General features: G+C 42.9%; 1 protein-coding gene across 7 annotated transcripts in view; it reads right to left on the reverse strand.

Annotated features, from left to right (window-relative positions):
• Window positions 1–26256, reverse strand: part of LOC143982462 (membrane cofactor protein-like) — a 233715-nt gene that overhangs the window by 187364 nt on the left and 20095 nt on the right. For all 7 annotated transcript variants that reach the window (XM_077481196.1, XM_077481198.1, XM_077481192.1 and 4 more), the window contains one exon: window positions 22820–22932. In XM_077481196.1, the coding sequence (XP_077337322.1) occupies window positions 22820–22901 (82 nt within the window). In that variant the 5' untranslated portion in view covers window positions 22902–22932. The remainder of the gene's footprint in view (window positions 1–22819; window positions 22933–26256) is intronic.

The following is a 26256-nucleotide window of genomic DNA, read 5'->3' on the forward strand; positions in this document are numbered from 1 at the left end:
AAAGCGGCGAGCAGTTTTCAGGCACTTTCTCCCCAATAACACTCGCTAAAATCGCAAACGCCTGCAACCAGTTAGCAAACGTGCGTGGGATCAACCGGTAACGCTGCTTCTCCTCCTCTTCCTTCTTGCTCTCATCGGGCTTAAGTTTGTCCAAGTTAAACTTCTCCAAAAGGTAGCAAGGAGAAAATTTCCACATATTCCCCTTTCCAAATGCGGTCTTTCACCTCAGTCTTCAAGTGAGCGCCCAAATGCCCCTCAACAGACGTCGACCTCGCATTTTGCAGCGTCTGCAAGACGCAAGCCATCTACACCCGCTGTCCCCTTGGCAGCCACGGCGACCTCCCCGACTGCCGCTGATGGACCAGCCACGGCCCCCGAAGCAGCCGACCCAGTCGCAATCGCCGGCGAATCCCCCGCCAGCCCAGCAGCTGCGGCCACCACCACTGGAGTAACCCCCGGAACCACGCCCTGAACCGCAGGCCGTTGGCCCAATGCCCCCGCCGCTACCGGAGATGCCTTGGCCGCTGGCCACGAACCAGCCTTACAGCGCGCCAAAACACCTCCCTCAAACCCACCAGCAAGGTTTGCACTACCCCCATGTCCTGTGAGCCCGCTACCCCCAGGGACAGGGGACCTGCCCCTTGACTCCCCCCATGCACAGTGGTGTAGTGGTTAGCACTCTCGCCTAGCAGTAAAAAGGGTCGCTGGTTCAAATCCCAACCATGACACTACCTGCCTGGAGTTTGCATGTTCTCCCTGTGCCTGCGTGGGGGTACTCTGGTTTTCTTCCACACTCCAAAGACATGCAGGTAGGGTAATTGGCTTCTGTCCAAAATTGGCCCTAGTATAATAATGGGGACCTTGGATTGTGGGCTCCTTGAGGGTAGGGACTGATGTGAGTGTGCAATGTACAGGGATAGGGACAATTGTAGACACTCACTCAGGTTGAACTGGATGGACTGGTGTCTTTATTCAGCCTTACTAACTATGTAACCAGTGCCCATCAGCGCAGCCATGCCAGTCACCAGTGTCCATTAGCGCTGCCTTGTACATCAATTCAGCCTGATCAGTACTCCTTTACCTGTGCCCATCAACGCAGCCCGATCAGTGCCCATCATCTCAGCCTTGCCAGTCACCAGTGCCCATTGGCGCTGCCATGGGGAGAGGAGAGCTGTAGCCCGTTGGTTTACACAGAGCAGGATCTTCTGCTGCAGAGTCCACTAAGTCTCCTGGACTGACGGCTCCTATGATGGACATCTCATGTCCCAATATTGGACCACTGTGACGTCCATCATATGAGCCAGAGGTGGGACTTCTAGGTCACTGGATAGTCAGCCCCCCTCTCACAACGCCGCTGGTGGTGCTGGCTTTAGGGCGCCATACCCCCAGCCCTTGAGGCGCATACCGCCAGGGATACGCATACCACAGGTTGATTATTTGTTTCCATTTAAATAGATAAAGACCGCTCCACCAATGATAATTTCCAGTGTCCCATGCAGTAAAGTCCATCTAACATGGTTTCCTATGGAACATGTTCACATCTGTGCGGTTTTCAGCCTCTGCACTTTTGGAAAGACTTTTTTAAATTCAAAACAATGCATTATTGGTTCAATAGACTTCAATGGAGAAGCTGCAGAAAAGCAAGCGGTGCATTTTTGCCACAATTTGTGTTTTTTAATCTGCCCAACTAACTGGCCACAAAAAAAAAAAAAAAAAAAAGGATAGCAAAATGCAGCAAAAACAAAAACGCACTATAGAAACGGATCAAAAGCAAACTGCATAGGTGTTAACCAGGCTTTAATGGGCACGTAGGCAGCTCGCATTAAGACGGCTTTCACACCAAGCCGCCCCGGGCATCTGTGTTTTAGCGGCACTATTTGGCCACTAGCAGGGCAGTTTTAACCCCCCGCTAGTGGCCGAAAAGGGGTTAAATCTGCCTGCAAAATACCACGGGACCCACATTTTGCCAGCAATATCGTAGCGCTGCCCCACTGAATTCAATCGGAAGCAGTGGTGGAGGAGCGGTGAGTTCACTGCTCCTTCACTGCACCAAAGAAGCTGCTGGCAGGACTTTTTGAGGCCATGCCAGAGCACTGCCAGCACACTGCTCCAGTGTGAAAGGAGTCCGCTTTTTTCAGGCGCTATTTTTAGCGCTGTAACCCCTGAAAAATGCTGGCAGTGTGTAAGGGGTCTTAAAGGAACAAAAGCTCAGATAGTAGGGTCATAAAACAAGAAGACTGGCTGCTCCAGGTGAGGTTCTGAAAGCCTGATGATCTGGACAGGTGCTCGCCTCGGCTCGCTTCCGCATATAATCAAAAGAAGAAACACTCTTCAAAGAAGAGAAGAAACACTTCAAATAATCAAAGAAGAGCACTCTGTACTCGATTACAATTCTTCTATTTCAAAACATCCCAAAGTGTTGACAGAAAGCTGGTAGATTTCATTTCACACACTCCAAGTGTGCTTAGTCATTACACAGGAAGGGCAGCATAGATTTCCTTATAAAGCCCCACCTAGCTGCATAGCAGGTGACACTAATCATTGAATTACATGCTTCCTGTTATACGATACACATAGACCAAGGAAACAAAAAAACCTATAGCAACGCACACATAAATATGTATCACATCGCATATAGATGAATGTAAAAGGAACAACAGAGAAAGAGGGCAGAGTAAAGAGGGAGAAACAGAAAGACAAAAAAAAAAGACAAAGAGACTAAATAAGTTGAGCAGTAAGAGATATGAGACTGTATTAAAATTGTCAATGAATATGTACCAATCTATATGTCAGTAAGAACCAAAATATATCAATATATGGAGAAAGATTCCTTGAATTATCTCCCTAGAGTACTATACCATATATAGTGATATATGTTGTTTAATGTTTTTATAATAGAGGGAGATACTCTATGGGTGGGTGTCAATGTATTTACACATATACATGCGTGTGTGTGTGTGTGTGATGCGCGTGTGCATTATTCTGTTAAGGGATGGTATATGATGGGTTACACAGATTTGTTTTAATCCAGTATGGGGATTACAATGGTTTTATGGTGTATGTTCTTAACCACACTGTTCTAGCGCTTTCAGTGACAATTGCGCGGTCATGCTACACTGTACCCAAATGAAATTGTTATCATTTTGTTCGCACAAATAGAGCTTTATTTTGGTGTTATTTATTCACGACTCCGTTTTTTTTTTTTTGCGATATAAGCGCAAAAATTGCGGAAATTTGGAAAAAAAACAATATTTTCTTTTTTCTATTTGAAAAGAAATCCAATAAAATCAAATTTTGTCATAAATTTAAGCCAAAATGTATTCTGCTACATGTTTTTGGTAACAAAAATTCCGTTAAGTGTATAATAATTGGTTTGTGTGATCACGGACATATGTACGCAAATGATCATGTACATATGTGTGCAGGTGATCACGTACATATGTGTGCAGATAATCATTGGGACATGTGATTTTAGTGGGACATATGTGGGGGACATGTTTTTATTATTAGGGACATGTGTTTTTATTATTTGGGGACATGTATGTTTTGGGGACATGTGTGTTTTGGGGACATATGTGGGAACTGTGTTTGTACTGTGTGGTGTGTTGTGTGTTTACACTACACTGATGATCAGTGAGTAAAAAGCTGTAAAAAGCAGCCCATACTCACTGATCATCAGCCGGCTGCAGCGTTCTGCTCTCCTCTCCTCAGCGGTGACTTCCGTGTGAGGAGAGGAGAGCCGATTGCCTAGCAACCGGCTGTTTGTTTACATCACATGACGGCCGTGATTGGACACGGGCGTCATGTGATCAGGAGGGCCAATCACAGAGCCCTCCTGCCGATCTGAGATGTGCCGTGTCCGGGTGACACGAGCACATCGGGATCGCGCCGCTGCGCGGGCGCGCGCGATCCCGCTACTCCTGAATGACGTTCCTGAACGTCCTATCAGGAGTAGACGGCTCCCACCCGGCCGTATATATGCATCGGCCGGGTGGGAAGTGGTTAAGTATGTTTATCTCTATTTACTAATATATGTACACATTCTTTTCACTATATACAATTTTTTTACTTTACATTAATGTATATGCGATGTGATACATATTTATATGTGTGTGCGTTGCTATAGGTTTTTGTAGGTTATTCTGTTTCCTTGGTCTCTACGTGTATCATATAACAGGAAGAATGCAATTAAATGATTAGTGTCACCTGCTATCAGGGCCGTCTTTAATATTGACTGGACCCTGGGCAAAAATGTTCTTGGCCCCCCCTCCCATGCAATTTCACTCTCCACCTGCTCTGAGACATACAATAAATAGCAGCTATACTTATAATAAGTTTATATTATCAGATTGGGCAGCAATTGCGATTGGTTGCCAGCTGTTATAGCATATAATTACTGCTTACTGACTGGTTGCTAGAGGTTACAGCACACATTACGGCTCACTGATTATATATGCATGATATACATATGAATGCTGCCTTTATTTACATATCAATGCCGCCGGCATAAACACAGGGTCTGCAGGTAAATCACCTGTACACAACAATAGGGCAGAGCTGGGCGGCATTAGTACCAGCACTTCACACAGATATCGGGACACAGCACAGGACTAAAACTTCAAGGGACAAGGGAATTTAAACTGGGATAGTTGGCAAGTTTCAGACAGCTGCTTTGGGCCCCACAATGACTGCTTTGGGCCCAGGGCAGTTTCCCCTTTTGCCCTGCCTTAAAGATGGCCCTGCCTGCTATGCAACTAGGTGGGGCTTTATAAGGAAATCTATGCTGCTCTTTCTGTGTAATGATTAAGCACACTTGGAGTGTGTGAAATGCATCTACCAGCGTTCTGTCAACACTTTGGGATGTTCTGAACAAAATAATTTTTTTTTTTCCAATATTTTTATTCAAATTTTCCACAAGAGAAATTACAATTTCAGTATCTGACATCGTAGATACATAAAAGAACAAGAAAACAATAAAGAACAATTCAAGTAGAGAGAAGAAGGAAGAAAAACTGGTAGTACATGTGCGATGCTGTGAGGGTACTTCACAGAGTTATTGGCTCACCCCATCCAAACAGTTATCCTGTGTCTTTCTCCATATAGGGGTCAGAGAGGCTGAACAAAAGAATTTTGATCGACTACATTTCTTCTTAGGATCTTAACCACTTCCCACCTGGCCAATGCACATATACGGCCGGGTGGGAGCTGTCTACTTCTGATAGGACATTCAGGAATGTCCTTCAGAAGGAGGGGGATCGCGCGCACGTGTCGGCGCAGCGGCGCGATCCCGATGTGCTCGTGTCACCCGGGCACGGCGCATCTCGGATCGGCAGGAGGGCTCTGTGATTGGCCCTCCTGATCACACGACGGCCGTGTCCAATCACGGCCGTCATGTGATGTAAACAAACAGCCGGTTGCTAGGCAAGTCATCGCAAGTCATCGCTGAGGAGAGCAGATCGCTGCAGCCGGCTGGTGATCAGTGAGTATGAGCTGTTTTTACAGCTTTTTTACTCACTGATCACCAGTCTAGTGTAAACACAAATCACCACACAGTCTAAACACACATGTCACCACACATGTCCCCAAATAATAAAAAGACATGTCCCCAAATAAAAAACCACATGTCCCCCACATATGTCCCACTAAAATCACATGTTCCAATGATCACCTGCACACATATGTACGTGATCACCTGCACACATCTGTACATGATCATTTGTGTACATATGTCCGTGATCACACAAACCAATTATTATACACTTAACGGAATTTTTTTTACCAAAAACATGTAGCAGAATACATTTTTGCTTAAATTTATGACAAAATTTGATTTTATTGGATTTTCTTCAAAATAGAAAAAAGAAAATATTGTTTTTTTCCCAAATTTCCTCTTTTTTTGCGCTTATATCGCAAAAAATAAAAAACGGAGTCGTAAATAAATACCACCAAAATAAAGCTCTATTTGTGCGAACAAAATGATCAAAATTTCATTTGGGTACAGTGTAGGATGACCGCGCAAATTGTCATTGAAAGTGCGAGAGCGATGAAAGCTGAAAATTGGGCTGGGAAGGAAGGGGGCGAAAGTGCCCTGTATTGTAGTGGTTAAAACACAATTTACATCTGTTAAAAACCTACTCAAACAAATACTTTAGAGCCCATCAATATCTCCCATAGTCAACATTCAAGCAGTCAGATCCCGATCACTAAGCATACTGGAGAAGGGTATCTAAACCGGTCCTCGCTACTGTGACTTCCACTGCATCACTTCCGGTGAGTACTGGCGTCACTTCCGGTTGACGTGTGGTTTGAAGCTGCCGCATTTCGTCTGCCGACTTTCGGAAAGTCTTCCTAACCCATGGCGTTTACAGTGTGTTTAAGATGTGGTTGCAAAGCATCAAAAGTGATCACTCTCTCTCCTTTTCCCACAGGAGGCTCAGCAGCAGGGCCCCACCATCAGCTCCTGCGGCTATCAATCATCTGAGGGTTTAGACGTGGTGATGTGAGGTGTGCTCTCCTTGAGCTCTGCAGCCTTCAAGGATCTCTCCTACCTGACTTGACAAGCTGGACTACCCACAGATCAGCTACCCTGCCTTAAACCTCAGAGATATGCCCAAGTCTTCCCTGTCTGACTTGGCTTGATGTCAACACCTGCTGCTAAAACTCTCCTGCGACTTAACCGAGTGCTTACGGTCTTAGACTCATCTGTGGCTCAAGTCATTCATCTGGCATGTGCAGCATTTTACTTATCACAGTCTCCTGCTGCTTAACTCACTCACTCTTTAAAATGAGTATTGCTGATCTGCAACCTTCAGTTCACTCATCCATCCAATCGAGTGCTTGCTGTTTGGTCTCTGCTGCTAACATACTCACCTGGCTTGTGCAGCTGTCAGACAACCAATTTATTTATTTATCAAACCAAATGCTAGATCACCTGGCTTGTGTGGCCAACAGATAACATTCACTTATCAAAACCAAGTGCTTGCTGATCTGGCCTCTCTAATGGCTTTACTCAGTCACCCACTTTGTGCAGCAGACAACTCATTTATTTAAAGCGGATAATATGTCTTCTTCTATCGTACCTTTTTATGAAGTACATACTGTACTTCTGATCCATCCAGCCTGCGGCAAAGGACGTCACTTCCCTTTGAAATTACGAGCCCCCCCCCACTGTCTTCTGGGGCTAGTCACAAAGTGGCGCGGGACTAACAACTCGTGCATGCACAGTAGGAAATGGGCAGTGAAGCCACAAGGCTCCACTGCTGGTTTCCCTTAGTTAAAATGGTGGCGCCGGCACTTGATCTGATGGACAGATCGGCCTCAAAGGGCCCAACATCGCTGGCTCCCTGGACAGGTAAGTGTCCTTATTAAAAGTTAGCAGCTACAATGTCGGCTCAACTGAATTTTAAACAGTAATCAGTGCATTTTTATAGCACTGATCGCTGTATAATTGTCAATGGTCCCAAAAATGTGTCAAAAGTGCCCAACTTGTCTGGCACAATATCGCAGTCCCGATAAAAATTGCAGATCGTCGCCATTACTAGTAAAATAAAATAGCCATTAATCTATTCCCTATTTTTTAGATACTCTAACTTTTGCGTAAACTACCGTATATACTCGAGTATAGGCCGACCCGAATATAAGCCGAGGCCCCCAATTTACCCCCAAAAAAACTGGCAAACTTATTGACTCGTGTATAAGCCGAGGGTGAGACATGCCTGTCCATCCCTGTGTGTGTGTCCGTCCATCCCTGTGTGTCCGTCCATCCCTGTGTGTCCGTCCATCCCTGTGTGTCCGTCCATCCATCCCTGTGTGTGTGTGTGTCCATCCATCCATCCATCCCTGTGTGTGTGTGTCTCCATCCATCCATCCCTGTGTGTGTGTGTCTCCATCCATCCATCCATCCCTGTGTGTGTGTGTCTCCATCCATCCATCCATCCCTGTGTGTGTCTCCATCCATGTGTGTGTGTGTCTCCATCCGTGTGTGTGTGTGTGTGTGTGTGTGTGTGTGTGTGTGTGTGTGTGTGTGTGTGTGTGTGTGTGTGTGTGTGTGTGTGTGTGTGTGTGTGTCCAGCCTACCTTTGTCCCGAGCCTCCGTCCCGTGCCTTGCCTCCTTGCCTCCGTCCCGTGCCGTGCCTTGCCTCCTTGCATCCGTCCCGTGTCGTGCCTTGCCTTGCCCCCGTCCCGTGCCGTGCCGTCCCGTGCCCTCTTCGTCGGCGGCCATTGTAAAGTTCAAAAGCTGCGCCGCCGCCTTCGCCTGTGATAGGCGGAACACTGAATTTCCCAGCAGCCTGTGTTCCGCCTATCACAGACGTCGTATCATCCTCGTCCGTAGTACGAGGATGATACGACGTCCGTGATAGGCGGAACACAGGCTGCTGGGAAATTCAGTGTTCCGCCTATCACAGGCGAAGGCGGAGCCGGAGGCGCGGCTTTTGAATAGAATGGCCGCTGTCTGTCTGCTCGACACGCTGATCGAGCGGGCAGACAGCGATGACTCGAGTATAAGCCGAGGGGGGCACTTTCAGCCTCAAAAAAGAGGCTGAAAATCTCGGCTTATACTCGAGTATATACGGTAATCAATAAAATGGGATGTTTATTATAGCAAAAAGTACAAAATATCGTGTTTTTTTTTTCAAAATTGTCACACTTTTTTGTTTATAGCACAAAAAATAAAAACCACAGAGAGGATCAAATACCACCAAAAGAAAGCTCTATTTATGGGAAAAAAGGGACATCAAATTTGTTTGGGTACAGTGTTGCACGACTGCACAATTGTCAGTTAAATTGACGCAGTGCCGTATCACAGAAAATGGCCTGGTCATTGGGCAGCCAAATCTTCTGGGGCTGAAGTGGTCAAAACTTTTTTGGCCATGCGTCTATGGCTCACATGAGTGCAGTTTTTTCTGCACTCTTAAAGCCTGCTGTCAGCTGACGTCACTCACCTGTGTTGTAATATGTTTATATGTTTGTCGTTTTATGTAGGATATTATTATATACGTGTACACATACAGTACAATATTGACTAGGCCAGAATTCAGTTGATAACGGTTGAGTTGCCAACTCAATTTTAACATATCAAAAGGGACAGCCGATGACCCTTTGATGTGTTGATCTTATATCTTCCTAGGTATGTGAGGTATGGCCTGTTAATTTAATTGAACACTTCAAAGGGTACATTGTTTACATATTTAAGGATGCAAATGACCATAGAAGTGCTGCTGGAAATGATTTGCATCATACTAACAACAACTAATTCATTATCTACCCACTACACTATAAGCTGGTCCAGGCTGGTGAGACACCCTGACATTACAGGGCTTGAACCTGGCTCGGCTTCAGCTGCATTGCTGGGAGACCGAGTCAGCCACTTCCTCCCCTCCTCAGCCCAGCACTGGAGGGGCAGAGCAGAGAGTTGGTGACTGACAGCACAGCTCACTGCTCAGAACGAAGGAGAGAACTGAGTGAGCCTAAGTCCTCTGGATGCATGAAAAGACGGAAAAATAAAAAGACCCAAGGAATGTTGAGTGACTTGCACACCATTAATATAGCTTCATACCTTGTCTCCCACCCATCTATGAATCAGCTGGCTAGTTAGTCAACTGGTCTTTGTCCTGCTAATATATTAAAATTGCCATGTCAGCACCCTATAGCTGAATGTGAGATCTGCAACATATCAGCGTCATCTTGGACAGCATCAATAGAAGAAATCTCCTGTTGCGCATTCATGACCATTGCAAAGTGATGCCCTGTGTTGATGATGACCTTCCTCAAAATCTACTTTGGTTGTGGAAAATAGTGGGTCTTTTAGAGAAGTTCATAATTATGGATTGAGTCAGCTACAAACCGAACTTCTGTCTGTTGGACTTCCTGCTTAACCAACTCTTCCCAAGCCTAAAGCCTTGTATACAATAAATAGTTTATTTTTAGTTCAACCCAGCTGGCTGAACGAAACAAAACAAAACAAAAAAACAAAAACCTGACAGCTCCTGTCGGAGCCGCTGTACTAACAATCCAATGTTAGTACAACATTCTCCCCTGGTGAGCTATTGTGCTCTGACAGGGGACTGCCCCCATGAGCCATTGACAGAAGTCGGCTGAGGGGACGGCTGCCATACACATGGGCCGAATGTCAGCCAGTTTCGATTGAACTGGCTGCTGCCAGCCAACATGTGACCTTTGTGTACTAAGGTTGAGGGAGGTATACAAACAAACCAAGAGACAGAACAGCGAATAGGAGAATGACACCTCAGTCCCTTTCAAAGTAGGCCCCTTGGGACATAAAAATCTCAGACACAGTAGGTTTTGTAATCCCCAGATCAGCTTCTATTTCTCGCACTGACAGTCCTTGTTGATTGCAGCCTACACACATTCAACATTCTCAGGTGTCCTGCTTGTTGCAGGCCTTCCAGAACGTTGATCACTTTCAACAGATTCTCGACCCGCTTTGAAGCATTTAAGCCACACTTACTTGCAGTGAACTCATTGCATCCACTCATTGCTGTTCCTAACAGCCTTCTAAATTATCGGAATAGTTTCCATGAAGGAATGTTCAAACTCAACGCAAAATTTGATGCAGTTTCATTGCTCTACTGGCTCAGCCATTTTGAATCTGATGGCCAGACAGTACACAAGCTCACGCAGAGGACAATCTAGTGCCCCCCCCACTGATTATTAAAGTGAAGTTGTCATAGTTAATACATTATATTTTATACACACACACAAAGCACTTGAAGATTTATCTGTTCAATAAATTCAAAATAGATTACATAATAAAGTGTTCAAATAGATTTCTGTTTGGGGCTCACATGCTTATGCCCTTCGTCAGATCAGAACACATTTAAAATTTCAAACACATTCGTCAGAATTTAAAAATTTCCAAATAATCATATATAGAATCAATTTCCAGGTTAATAGCTTATTAGTATAATTGTATTCCAAGATTGAGTGATTAACCATTTTCTGTATCAGTGGCTTTGAAAAATCAAATAGACATCTAATTATTCCTTCACATTGCTAATCTGTCAAGAGAAAAATATGTTCATCGTAATCTAAACGTCAAAAAATAATATTATAGAAAAATGTAAAGCAAATAAGTCATTTTTACCCAATCAAACGAACAAATACAGATCTAAATCTGTGTTCAATCCTTTCAGGGCAACAATATTAAGGAAATGTATCCAATAAACTTCACATTTTCTTAAAATTAACTCCCGATCACCCCCTCTCCTATTTTTACTAATACCCTCCAACACCATATATTTTAATTGGGAGATTGAATGTCCCTTCTCTAAAAAAAAAAATGTCTAGCCAAAGGTCGCTGTGTTAAATTATCTATGATTGAATATTTATGCCTAGCTATACTGTCCTTGACCTTTTGAGTTGTTTCTCCAATATAAAGTAACCCTCATGGAAACTGTATAGCATAGATCACATATGAGTATTGACAAGTATAGTGGCCTTTAATTGGGATATCAAAACCTTTATGAGGGTATGATATACTATTTCCTTTAATCATAGAATTACACTGTATACATGATAAAACAGGGAAATGATCCTGTATTACGTGGTCCCAAAAAGGTAATTTTAGGATTGGAAGGAAAATTTTGATCTGATCTCACCAAACATTCTCTCCATGTTCTACCTTTCCTATATGAGGGTAATGGCGGGTTTGAAAATTCATCTATGGTAGGATAATAAACCCCAATGTTTTTTAATAATGTTAAAAATACGATAAGAAGGTTCTTATGAGATGGTACTTGGTACTGGCTAGGATAGCCAAGTTCCCGCCATCATACTCACCAAACTGCTTCCGAAACTGCGGGGAAAGAGGCACTCATATCCATATACGGTGGGCTTGCCCGACAGTAAAGCGCTTCTGGGGGACAATATTTCAAATGACTTCTACATTGATTTGGAAGCCACTGGACCCCGACCCAGCCCTAGCCCTCCTAAATCTTTTACCAAACGAGTACACCAAAGCACAGCAACATCTTCTTCTGCAGCTCACTACTGCAGCCAAACAATCGCCAAAGCGTGGAAAACCCCAACTATAAATATAGCTGAGGTGAAAAACAGGGTCACTCAAGCAATGATTCATAGCAAAACTGAACCCACTATCCTTGACAAAATTCCCCGACACTTAAAAATTTGGCAGCCATGGATTGATCATTTCTTACCGCAAGACTTCGACAAACACTTAATGGAGCCATAGGTTCTAAGGCCCCCCCAAAAGATATCGTACAGGACCTATTGGGTGCTATGTGTGAGCAAGCCGACCACCCCCTCCCTGTATTCTCTTCTCTTGACTCTCTCTCCACTCCTCTATTTCTTTTTCTGCTGTGTCCTCATTTACCCACATCTTTTTCCCCATTCTTAATAGTCTCTGTGGTAACACAAAAGAATGTTAGGAATGGTTTAGCTAACTTGACGTCTCCTACACCATGGCATACCACCCACACTACAACTTATCCATGTTCAGTGCCCTCGCCTGTATCACAGCTATAAGCCTTGTAGCAACCTTTACACCATGAGAGCCTTAGGTTAATTATATGTAAGGCTTTTCTAATCTGTCAACGTGTTGTTATTAAGCAGAGTCGTGCTCTGTTCATGGTTGTTTTTCTCCAAGCTGAATTGTTGATGCTCATGAATACTACTTATTTGTTGCCAATAAAAATCTTTGAAAAGAAAAATAGGATAAGAAAAACAGGTGGAATTGTGTTACAAATTATTTTTATATGTCTATTATTAATCCTACTACTGTTTCGATTTTTTAATTCTCTTTTCACTAATGCTGCTGGATAACGTCTACTGATTTAGTTTCCATTTAATTTAATACCCCTTCCCGACACCGAGGATCACGGACTATCCTTTGAACTCTAGTTAATTGACTCCTGGGGATAGAGTTAAAGACTTCTTGGGGATGAAAAAGGTCATCATCTAATAATCGATTATGGCTTGTGATTTTGACATACAAATCACTTTCAGTTGTAGTTTTATTTTCAACATTGTATCCAGAAAGGGAATTGAATCCCTGCTATACACAATGTTGAACTTCAAACCAGGAATAAGATAATTAAGCTACTGATCAAATAAAAATAGGGTTCCAATTTCGCCACCCCACACAGCAAACACATCATCTATACCATCCTTGGCAATGTTCAGCAAAAATTATATTATATAAATGATGTTTCTATCATATTTATGAACGATTTTGCGTATGGGGGTGTGATATTGGAACCCATCACTGCCCCTTTAGGCTGTAAGTAATGGGTATCCTTGAAGAGAAAATAATTCTCTTCAACAACAATATTCAGTAGTTCCAGGAGCAATCTGCCGATCACTATAACGATGTCATGGTAACAACAGCTGCCAGCATGCTTCAATACCTAGCTCATGAGGGATAATGGTATAGAGACTGGACAAGGCCCATGTGACAAGAATGGAATCAGATGACAATGTAATACTATTTATCTTATTTAAAAAAAACTGGTATCATGTATAAATGATTTCATATTAACCAGTAGTGGTGTTAAACATTTACCCAAATATTGATTTAGCGGTGTCATCGCCGATTCCATGCCCGAAACCAAGGGACGTCCAGTAGGATTAATGGGGTCTTTAGGAATCTTGGGTAGTATATACACTACAGGTGTAATGGGATGTTCACATAAGAATTTTTGTGTTTCGTCATCAATAATTGAATAATTCCATCTTTTAGTGCTGATGTTTTCTAAATTTCTCCCCCTCTCTGTCATTTTTGTAAATATTTTAGTATATCTTTTCATGTGATAACACTGAAGAAATGACACTTTGCTACAATATAAAGTAGTGAGTATACAGCTTGTATAACAGTGTACATTTGCCATCTCTTCAAAATAACTCAACACACAACCATTAATGTCTAAACCAATGGCAACAAAAGCGAGTACACCTTTAAGTGAAAATTTCCAAATTGGGCACAAAGTTTCAATATTCTGAGTGGCCACCATTATTTTCCAGCACTGCCTTAACCCTCTTGGGCATGGAGTTCAGCAGAGCTTCACAGGTTTCCACTGGAGTCCTCTTCCACTCCTCCACCATGGCATTATGGAGCTGGTGGATTTTAGAGACCTTGCGCTCCTCCACCTTCCGTTTGAGTATGCCCCACAGATGCTCAATAGGGTTTAGGTCTAGAGACATGCTTGGCCAGTCCATCACCTTTACCCTCAGCTTCTTTAGCAAACCATTGGTTGTCTTGGAAGTGTGTTTGGGGTCGTTATGTTGATTCCTGCGGCCCAGTCTTCAAAGGGAGGGGATCATTCTATTCTTCAGTATGTCACAATACATATTGGCATTCCATTTGAATTTTATACATTTTTTAAAAAATAGACAAAAATATTATAGTATACAGACAGATAAATATAAAAAAGAAACTGTCGTATATAATACATATGTTTTCAACTTAATTACACAATTACACTCTATTTTCATTTTATCTCCCTCCCACTACCCCTGTTTATCCCCTATCCTCTTCCCACCCTTCCACCCCCCGTTCTGTTGGCCCGCCCACCTTTACTTATTCTGCCAGTGCCTGGATGTTGTTTTCTGTCTTTTTAAATGATCTCCACTTTTCCCATGTTGCCTAGTATCTGTTCATTTGATTATTTTCCATTTTTATTAAATATTCCATATTGTTAATAAATTCTATTCTCTGTATCCAATCTCTAATTGGGGGTTTTTTGGCTTGTAGCCAATTTTTGGGTATCATAGCTTTTGCTGCATTAAGTAAAAAGGGTATCAGTTTTATATATTTTTTTTCCGTTTCTGAGCCATTTTTTGTTTTCTGTTTTGATTACCACTTTCTTCCTCTACCCCGTAGAACAGACATTCCCTGGGACAATATGGTATTTTTTCCCCTGTTATTTTTTCTATATATTCTAATATTTTATACCAGTAACTCCTTATCTCTGGGCATTCCCACCCTATATGAAATGTTGTTCCAAGTAATTTGCAGTCTCTCCAATGTTGTGGGGATCTAGAGGGGTCTATTTTATATATTCTATTCGGTGTCATATGCCATCTCATCATGCATTTATAGTTAACTTCAACTGACGTTGTGTCCGATACATGTCTATACACTGTCTCTATCATCTGTGTCTCGTCTACTTTTATACTCATGTCCTGCTCCCATTTTACTATAGCTGGAATACTTTCTCGTGCCTCTATTTCCGAAAGGATTTCGTATACTCTTGACATTCCGTGTTTTACTTTTATCTTGGAATTACACAGTTTTTCTATTGGTGGTAAAGTGTTGTCGTCCCTTATAGGTTTTGGGATTGAGTTAACAAAATGCTGAATCTGTAGATATTCCCATTGTTTTAGATTTTGCCATCCATGCTTCTCTATTATTTCTTGTTTTGACATTAACTCCCCTCCATGCGTGATATCTTTTAATTGTACATTTTTCATTTGTTTACCTAGTTGTGAACCCTTTCCTGGAACAAAAAAATCTGTGCCCTCTAGTGGGATTAAAGGGGAATTATATATCCATTTATTTCTGCGATGTAGTGCATCCCATAGTTTAAATGTCGTTAAAGTGATTTTGTGTGCCTTATTACTACCTATTCTAAATTTTGGCGGGATCCAAATATTTTTTTGTAATTGTGTGCCTACAAGTGATTCTTCCATTTTTACCCAATGTTTGCCCACTCCACCAATCCCGCCAAAGTAATTGCTAAATAATATCTGTATGTGTCTGGAAGTGCCATCCCTCCACTTTTTTTTTCCTAGTTAATATATTGTAACTTATACTAGACTTTTTGTTTTGCCATATAAAATGTTAAAGTGTTTTTATTATTTTAAAGAAATTATTTGGGATATTAATCGGAAGCATTTGAAGTTTGTAGGTGATTTTTGGTAAAACCACCATTTTCAGCATATTAATTCTACCCATCCATGAGATTGATCCCTTTTTTATTTTCCTTAAAACTGTTTTAATTTCATTTATTAATGGGATATAATTAGCCTGATATAATTGCTGGACCGTTTTCGTTATTTTTATCCCTAAGTAAGTTATTTCTTTTTTTTCCCCATGTAAAGGGAAATTCCTGCTGTAGTATCTTTTCTTCCTTACTATCTATGCCTATATTCAGTATGACTGTTTTTATGGGATTTATTTTAAAATTTGAAAGAGTACCATATTCCTTTATTTCTTTTATTAAACTGGGCAAGGACAGACGTGGGTTTGTTATATATAGGAGTATGTCATCCGCATATGCCGCCACTTTATGATTTTCTCCCCCCATCTTAACCCCCCCTATATTCTCGTTCGCTCGGATCTTTGCCAATAATGGCTCCAGAGCTATTACGTACAAAAGGGGCGAGAGCGGGCATCCCTGTCTTGTCCCATTTTCAAATGCGGACAACATACTCCCATTTACTCCTATTTTAGCTGATGGTTGTGTGTATAAATTGTTTATCCATTTTAGCATCTTTGGACCTAAGCCTATTTTCCGAAGAGTTTCTATCATAAAGCACCAATCTACTCTATCGAATGCCTTCTCGGCGTCGATCGATACTAATACCATTGGGGGCTTGTTTTCCTTATCTTTTCCTATAAGTAGCAAAGTTCTCAGGCTATTGTCTCGACCCTCCCTCCCTGGGACAAATCCTACCTGATCCCCAATAATTAATTCCGGCATCAACTTTTTTACTCTGGTTGCTAATACCTTCGCGTATAGTTTTGTGTCCACGTTTAACAACGCTATAGGCTGGTAGTTGGAACAAATAGATCCATCCTTGCCTGGCTTTGGTAAAACAACTATATTCGCCAAAAGTGATTCTTTCCTCATGCCCTCTTCCTCTCCCAGGTTATACCAATATTTACATAACTCTGGTATGAATTGGTGCCGGAATTTCTTATAATATCTAATTGTAAAGCCATCTGGGCCTGGGCTTTTCCCATTTGGTGTTTCCTTTATAGCTTTATATATTTCTTCTGGGCTAATAGGCTCGTCCAGGCTTTTGGCCATTTCTTCTGTTATTCTAGGTAGGTCTGTTTCCCTTAGGTAGTCTAGGATTTTGACTTTCCTATTTTCCTTCTGTTCTTCGGTCTCCATGCTCCTAATTGTATATAGAGCACTGTAGTATGTTTTAAAGGCCTGGGCTATCTCAGATGTTTTAAATTTCAATTCCCCATGTTCATCTTTAATCTTTTCTATATAATTTGAGGCTTTTTTTTTCCCTTGCTAACCTGGCCAGATGTTTCCCCGTCTTGTTCCCCCATAGGTATCTTTCTTTAGCCACATTTTTATACACTTTCCTTCTCTCCTGTTCTATCATATAATTTAATTGTGTACGCTTTTGGATAATTTCCTTATATATATTTTTATCTAGTTGTCTCTTATGTTTTAGTTCTAGCTCCTGAAGTTCTTTTTTTAAGTTATTAAATCTCATTTCGCTTTCTTTTTTTTCCCGGTGCCTATAGATATTAATTTGCCTCGAATTAGAGCTTTGTGAGCTTCCCATAGGGTTGCTTTAGAGACTTCTGTTGTATCATTAATTTTAAAATATTGTTCTATCTCTGTTTTTATACTGTTCTCAGTTTCCTCATCCTCAATCAGGGCCTCGTTGAGTCTCCACGACCCTTTTCTATACTCAATTTCGCTCTGTGTAATTTTGACCATCACCGGGGCATGGTCCGATAGAGTGATGTTTCCTATCTGTGCCTTTGTTACTTTTCCCAATATTTCATGGTCTACTAGTATGTGGTCCAGTCTGGCATACATGTCGTGTACCGTAGAATAATACGTGTAGTCCTTTACTCCCAAGTTGCATACTCTCCAGACGTCTACAAGCTGTTGTGTATGTAATTTTCTTTTCAATATTTTGTGTTGTTTGATTTCTTGGGGGAGAACATTTGACGTACTGTCTAATTCAGGATTCATAGTAAAATTTAGGTCTCCCGCTAATATCACCTGGCCTTCTTTGTTACTCTCTATAAAGTTCAAAATCCCATTCAGATTTTTTTTGGGGCCTCGTTAGGACAGTAAATATGAACTAATGTATATTTCTTTTTTAATATATTCCCTTTTAATAGCAGAAACCTCCCCTCTGGGTCTACCTTCATGCCTTCTAGAGACCATCTGACATTATTTGCCATTCCAATGGCTACTCCCCTAGATCCCCGTATCGGGGAATCTGCGTAATACCAGGTTGGAAACCTTCTCGTATTTAGGCAGGTATTAATGTCCAAGGGTAGATGGGTCTCCTGTAAAAAAACGATATCCGCCGCGTATCCCTCCATCGCTTTCAGGATATTATACCTTTTTTGGGAGAAATCATTCCTCTCACATTATATGTGGCTATCTTAAGTTCTACCATCCTTCAGACCAATATACTTTATTTAGTGGATTCAGGCCAACAGCATTTCCCTCCCTTAATTCCCTCCCCTCCCCCTCTTTTGATGTACTTTTAACTCAATGGTCTGGGGTTTCTTTTCAGGAACCTCCTTGTTCCATTTGTCCCTAGGTCCTAGGGTGGAATTCTGTTCGGCAGCGTCGCCATCCATCTCGCCTTATACTTGCGAGACAATTGCCCAACATGCCAGGAGGATCTTCTTCTCCCCCCCATTTCCGCCCCTACCCCCCCACCCCCTCCCCCCTCCCGCATCCAGGGGGAGGGGAGGGAGAGAGGAACAGGGAGAAGGGGAGACAGCCCCAAGGGACCTGGCCCAAACGGCCTTTACTCCCCTTCGGCGATTCCTATCTATCCCCGTCCCCTCCCCCCCGACGGGAGAGGGAAGGGGGTCCCGTCCCCCCAACCACGTCCTCCTCCCCCCTGCCCCCACCGCCTAATTAAGTCCTTGGTGTCGGAATATCAAATTTTTTAGAAAATTCTGTTATGTCTTCAACCTGTCTCAGTCTTGCTGTCTGACCATTTTTTCTACCTATTAAGCCCGCTGGGAAACCCCAGTTATATTGTACCCCATTCTCAGCTAACACCCCTAAAAACGGTTTTAGTTCTCTTCTTCTCCTCAAGGTATCTGGGGATAAGTCCTGGTACATCTGTATAGTCTTTCCTTCATATTCTATTGGTGCGTTTGCTCTGATGTTCTTCCAGATTTGGTATTTATCTTCTTCATTTTGAAAGCGCACTATTATGTCGCGTGGCATGTCCCGTGGCAGATCCTTTGGTTTCCTTATTCTGTAAACTTTTTCAATATTTATTAAATTTGTTGTTTCTTTATTCAACAATGGATTGCATATCTTATTTATTACAACTGTTAAATCATCTCGCTGGAAGGTATCCGGGACTCCACATATTCTTATGTTTTTTCTTATGTTTTTTCTTCTGTCCCTGTTTTCCTGTTCCTCGACTTTATATGCTTGTTCTTGGAATGCTTTTTTTAGGGATACTATTTCTACTTCTAAATTCTTTATTATGTTTGCGTCTCTTTCCGTTTTTTTTCCATATTTTCCACTCGTTCCATAATATGGGCAAGATTCTTATGTCGTTTTTCTATTTCCATTTTCATAGAAATTTCCAAGGCAGCAAACATAGAAGTTATTTCTTTTTTTGTGGGCAAAGATGAGGGGTTCTTGTGTTGAGTTGGATAAGTCTGTGTACCTTCCGTTTCGTATTCTACTTCTACTGGTTGCTCTATCTCCACATCTGGTGGACCTTCTTGGTCCCATAGGGAATTATTTTTTACTTGCTGCTTTCTCTTCTCCCTATCTTTTCTATCCTTTTTATCTTTATCTGCTTGGGAGCTTCTTCTTATTTGTTGTTGTTTTTCTGATTGTTTCTCGGTTTCGCCAGATTGTGCAACATATTTATTCATTGGCCCTGGGCTTACAACCAGGCTCCACGATTTAGGAGTGGCTCCTAACTTCGATGTCTTACCCTTCATTTGACCACTTGTTTCTTTAGTCTGGCCAGTGACTTTGGCTCTAGGATGATGGTGTTTACTCAATTTATTATATCTGTGGTTATAAATATTTCTCCCTGCGTCCTGGTTTTATCCACCGTCTGTAACGCAAAGAATTTTTTGCTTTTTGCTTTCCTAACGAAAGTCTATATTCAGGGGCAGTGCAAATCCACACAAAATATTCAACACCAATATTCAATATATATAGTCCCCCTTTAATCATATAGCCCCCCTTACTCTCTATAATACGTTTACTAATCTTGAGGACATAACGTTGTTACATCTACCATAAGTTAAGGAGAAGAAAAAAAAAAAGAGAAAAAAAAAGGGGGGGGGGAGGAGTCCAGCAACCAGGAGAACAAGGAGTTTTCCTTTTTTTTTTTTTTTCAAACAGTGTTTTTTTTTTTTTTTTGAGTGATAATAGTCGCCCTTTGTGGGCTCCTTCCTTTTTTGTTTCCTTATCCTTTTTCCTTCCTCCTTTCCACCCTATTATTATAAGTTTTACTATTGCAAGTCTGCTCAATATATTTCAGCCACCATTATCTAAATGTGCTGCAGCACTATACACTTGTTATTAAACACCAGAGTCTCTTCGGATCTTTACATAGGTATTAAGAAATTATATGTTTCTTACCCATTCCGTAACGGGACCGTGTTTGCATGACTAACCTCTGCCACTTTTCACCTCCGCCATCCTCCCATCTATGGCTCTGTGGTTTAATAGATCTTCTGGCAGTTATTATCAGTACTATCCAAGAGGTTATCCAGTCTCTTCACAGAAAATAGGGATTTATATAATAAGTCCACATACCAGTTCATCCGGGTTCGCTCTGGGTCTTTCTTAAATGTCCTCCGCCGGGTCTGTTACAACACCGGCTGTGGGTGCTTCTCCAGAGGCTCTGGCGTCTCTCTCCAACAGCTCTACACCATCTGTGCTGCAATCCTCGGAGCGCCGTTTCTTCGCTCACCAGAAGAGGGCACTTGGAGCCGTCGCCTATCCCCTCAGCTCCGGAGAACTCCGACCTCGTTCGGAACACCTCCACGTCAGCCGGGGGGGGCCCCGTCCACCTCCGAGAGGCACGATCACTCTGCCGGGATGCCTCACAAGCAGACGACCCCGACAGCCGCTCGAATCCTTCACCGGAACCAGGAGGAGACCGAGGTATGGGGAGCACAACGTGTCACGGGGGGAGCAGGGGAGAAGGGGAAGGGCAGCCTCATGCACGCCGAAGCCGGCTACATGTGGGGGAGGACGTGCGGATCACCGCCATGGGAGGAGAGCCGATCCACACCTGCACATGTTAGGTGTGAGCACCCTGCCGTACGAGACTCCTCCCCCTCATACCTACATATTGGCATTCAAGATGCCCCAGCCCTGTCATTATTGGGGGGCCCAAAGCAGCTTCTGCCCCATTAGCCCACGTTCCATACTTGCCAAGTTGCGAAAAGTCACATATTTTAGTGATTGCCTGCCCTGCCGTGTTCTTGTCCCCGGCTGCATTCCGGAAAGCAGAGCCGTGATTGGGACAGCTTACAGCCATTTCACTCAATGCTATTTATTTTTCTATTGCTGTATTAAGTTTTGCTGCCCTCCGTCTCGCACATCTCCACCCCCTGCACCTCCTCCTATATCACTCATCAGTAGTTTTACTGTTCTCCTGCAGGACTATGGACCATCCCCGAGGTGGAGCCTCCAGGCTTCAGCTGCTTGAGTGGGCAGGATGGGGGTGTGCCTGATCTCCAAGATCCCGCCTGCCTGTAAGAGGGTGGTGTGGCAGTAGTTGGGCAGAGGGAGCCGAGCCAAGGGAGTGTGCCTGGAGGTAAAATCACCTAGCAGTTCATTGTGGTGACCAAAACTAAGCTGTATATTCCAGATGAGCATGAACCAGTGTTTTGTAAAAGGGTAGAATAATTGATTAACCTCTGGAATGTATGCACTTTTTACTGCATGAGAGTAGTCTGCTGGCTTTGTTAGCTGGGGTTTGGCATTCCATGTTATTGCCAAGTCTGTAATTTATGACGTTTCTGGTGTGTCAGTATGGTACTGGCTCTTTTTCTTGCGGACATGTTCCTGTGTGTGTATCAGTAAGATATAGTACTGACTCTATAATTTAATTGGCGTTTGTGAGCATATTTATGGTGTGTACCGTAAGTTTGCAATCTATTTTGTGCCTGCTGACATGTTTTTGGTGCATAAGTGAGCTAATTATTATTTCTCCACAGGCATGAATGATGTGCAGTATCCTCTAGAAAACAATCAGTGAGTGGCAATAAGAAGTAGTAACCTATAGCTATCAATCGGTTAGCAGTAATGATGTGCAATAACCTCTATCAACCAATCAGTGAGTGACAACGATGTGCAGTTAGCTCTAGAAACCAATCAGTAAAGTGGCGAATGATAAGCGGTAAATGATAAGCAGTGAATGATAAGTGGTAACCTATCGCAACCAGTTGGCAGTAATCTCTAGCAACCAATCAATGAGCGGTAATGATGTGTAGTAACCTCTGGCAACCAATCAGTGAGCAGTAAGGAAGTGCAGTAAGTTCTAGCAAGTAATAAGTGAGTGTGGACCAGTTCTTTACGTTTACACTATTAAGGTTTTTGAGATGTTGGGGTGGAGAGCTGAGCCGGCCTATGTGTGTCAATAGACTTATACAGAGCAGGTTTGGGATCAAGTCCACACGAGTGCCCCCACAGCAAGCAGCTTGCTATGGGGGCACTCTGAGAAAAGAAAGAACCAAGACTGCCATCGGGGGACCCCCAGGAGAGGAGACATTGGGGCTGCTCTGTGGCAAAACCACTGCACAAAGCAGGCAAGTACGACATGTTTACTATTTTAGAAAAAAATTGAAATTACAAATAACTAATTCGGTGACAGCAAAAAAAAAACACACATAAATTACACAACTTACCATAACTAGCAGCAATGAAGGCTGAAAAGCATAGAAGTAGAAAACCCCAATTGTCTCTTGCAACGTTCTTTTGAGGAAACATGATGCTGATGATGGACAACCACGACAATTCACTGATTGAAAACAAAAGAATTAAAAAAAATGTTTAGAACAATTTTTTTTGCAATTGCCTGTGCTCTAGACAGATGTGGCAATATATTCTCTTTTAATTGGGGGTGGCAACATGGTGGTTCTGTCTGCCTGTTGATCCACACCAGGTGGGTTCCAGCATTCTTTTGGAGCTATAGACTCATTAAGTTTTTTCCTTGGATTCATAAGAGAATTGGTTATGGATTAATCAGCCCCTTTCAACTATGTACCTTATAGTCCACTTAAACTTTCTCCTCCTTTGGTTGTACGGGCATCTCATGAACCACATTAGATATAGTTTTCGGGGGCCCCTATGTTCCCTGCATCTGCACAAGAAGGATACCTGTATCTGGCCCTCCTAAGTGATCCATTCTAACCACACGGAAGTCTTTTGGAGAGATAGCCATCTGCATGCGTTCTAGCAGATACTGTCCTCCTTAACCACTTCAGCCCCGGAAGAATTTACCCCCTTCCTGACCAGAGCACTTTTTGCGATTCGGCACTGCGTTGTTTTAACTGACAATTGCGCGGTCGTGCAACGTGATTCCCAAACAAAATTGACGTCCTTTTTCTCCCACAAATAGAGCTCTCTTTTGGTGGTATCTGATCACCCCTGCGGTTTTTACTTTTTGCTATAATAAATATCCCCCAAAAATATTATAAAAAAAACATTTTTTTCCTCAGCTTAGGCCAATACGTATTCCTCTACATATTTTTGTAAAAAAAATGGCAATAATCGATTATTGATTGGTTTGCGCAAAAGTTATAGCGTTTACAAAATAGGGGAAAGTTTATGGCATTTTTATTAATAATTTTTTTTTTTAAATGCCGGCAATCAGCCTTTTTATATCGAAACTGCGACATTATGGCAGGCACATCAGACTTTTTGACACATTTTTTGGGACCATTTTCATTTATACAGCAATCAGTGCTATACAAAATGCACTGATTCCTGTGTAAATGACACTAGCAGTGAAGGGGTTAACCACTAGGTGGCAGTGTAGGGGTTAAGTGTGTCCAGGGGCGTGTTTCTAACTGTGGGGGGGGGCGTGGCTGTGTGTGACATGTCACTGATCTCTGCTCCGATCACAGGGAGCAGAGATCAGTGACACCGTCACTAGGCAGAATGGGGAGATGCTTGTTTACATTAGCATCTCCCCGTTCTTCCTCCCCGTGAGGTGATCGCAGGTATCCCCGTGGCGTTAGAGTCCGTGGGACCCGACTCTCAGAGGTGGCCGCCTCTTAAAGGGCAACGTAAAGGTACATGATTCTGCCTGAACAAGCCCTTCTGCTGATGTATATCGGCGTAAGGTGGTCACAGCAAGCCGTTAAAGGCATTCTATGCATTAAAATAAAAAGCATTCTGTGTGCACCAGCCCCCCCCCCCCCCAACACTTGAGGTCCCTCTAGCTCCAGCGATGTTGTAGGAATGTCTCGGTCATTCAGGACTCTCCTCCTCATTGGCTGAGACAGCAGCGCAGCGCAATTGGCTCCCACTGCTGTCAAAGTCAGCCAATGAGATAAGAAAGGGGGTGGGCCAGAGCCCTGCATCTGACTGGACAGAGGGAGCTCTGACTCGAGTGCCCCCCACAGCAAGCGGCTTGCTATGGGGGCACCCAACAGGAGAGGGGCCAGGAGAGCCGAAGAGGGACCCGAGAAGAGGAGCATCCGGGTTGCTTTATGCAAAACCAACTGCGCAGAGGAGTTTGTTATTTTTAATTAAAAAAAAATTAAAAATAACACACAGGACTTTACAATCACTTTAAAAAGCAGGCATAGTTTTCTACAAAACATGTTGAGGAACTACAATCATCTTTGAAATGGACTTTATATTCAGTTATTGCTCCTACATTCTCTAGTATTGTGAGGTTTAACTTAAATGTGCCATACACTGGTTTTCACTGCTAACAAAAAGAATTTTGCAATGTATTTTAGCCAAATTTTGTTTTTAACTTTTGGTATGAATAAAGTTTAATATGGGCCCCATCAGGGGCCTTTCAGTGGGAGGAACGCATTTCCACGTATGCAGGTAACACCCCTTTTGTACCTTGGGGACTGCACCACATCTCCGCAGTAAGCCCTCCAAGTTATAGACACCTTCGGCCTCTACTTGGGTATCCATATCAATTGGGACACATTCCCTGTCTCTGGGTACCACCCTACCAGTCCCCTCTGCTCCGGTGCGTACAGTCTCACAGTTTAAATATTTGGGCGTTATAGTATGGCAAGATCCTTCGGATACATTATATATAACCTTCTTCCACTACTGTCCTCTCTGCAAGCCACGTGCACTACTTGGTCTGCGTTACTCCTTAGTACTATAGGCTGAGTCAACTTACTAAAACTTATCTTACTGCCTAAACTTGTTTATTTCTTCAAACAGACCTTCTTTCGACTTCTGGACAGCATAGTCACTTCCTTCATCTGGGCGGGGGCACCCTTAGACTTTCGTTGTTGACCCTGCACGTTCCCATTAATGGAGGAGGCCTGGTGCTCCCAAAATTTCCAATTATATAATATTATTGGGTGACGGTACTGGTCACCATACAGTGCTGGTTCTCCCAGCCCAGAGATGATGTGTTGGTAATTTGGAGGCAGCACTGCTTGGCTCCTATGCGGAACTCAGCAACCTGGTGTATCCTGTACCCACCTCTAGTCTTACTATTACTGCCCCAATGCAGACTACCTTATGGGTTTGGCGGCATGCCAGGGCTCAATATGAGTCAACCACTTAGTCACAGAGTGGAGTGCAGAGGGAATATCTCTCACTTCCCCATTTCAGTGCTTGACCTCAGTCCTTGACCTGGCCCTTTGGGCTCATTATGGTATCAAGTTACTAAAACATATTCTGCTACAAGACTCCCTCCCCTCCTTTAACAAACTTAAAGGTAGATTCTCCTTGCCAAATTTCAAATTTTTTAGTTTTTTTCGATACCTACAACTGCGGCAGCTCAATTTCCCTCTCCTCCTATGCAGAGCTCAGACCCATTGGAGTGCCTGTTAATATAGGAAGACCTTCTTAAGCCCCTCTCTGCTATCTATGCTCAGTTGAACCTATTACCAGCTCCTAGGATTGTCTCCCTTTATGAGAATTGGTATATAGATATTCCAACTTTCTCTGAGGATGACTGACGGAGAGGAATTTCAACTGAAGTTTGTACCTTCTATGATCTCTGTGAAAGATCTGCTCCTTCAATTGAACATTGTACATAGGGTTTACTATACTTCCCAATGGCTAGCTGACATTTATCCAGATAGGGATGCAACATATGTATGGTGCGCTTTACCCAAAGACTCATATGACCATT

The sequence above is a fragment of the Lithobates pipiens genome, unplaced genomic scaffold (genome assembly GCF_037356315.1).
Source record: "Lithobates pipiens isolate NorthernLeopardFrog02 unplaced genomic scaffold, aLitPip1_a1.2 Scaffold_16, whole genome shotgun sequence".
NCBI lineage: Eukaryota > Metazoa > Chordata > Amphibia > Anura > Ranidae > Lithobates > Lithobates pipiens.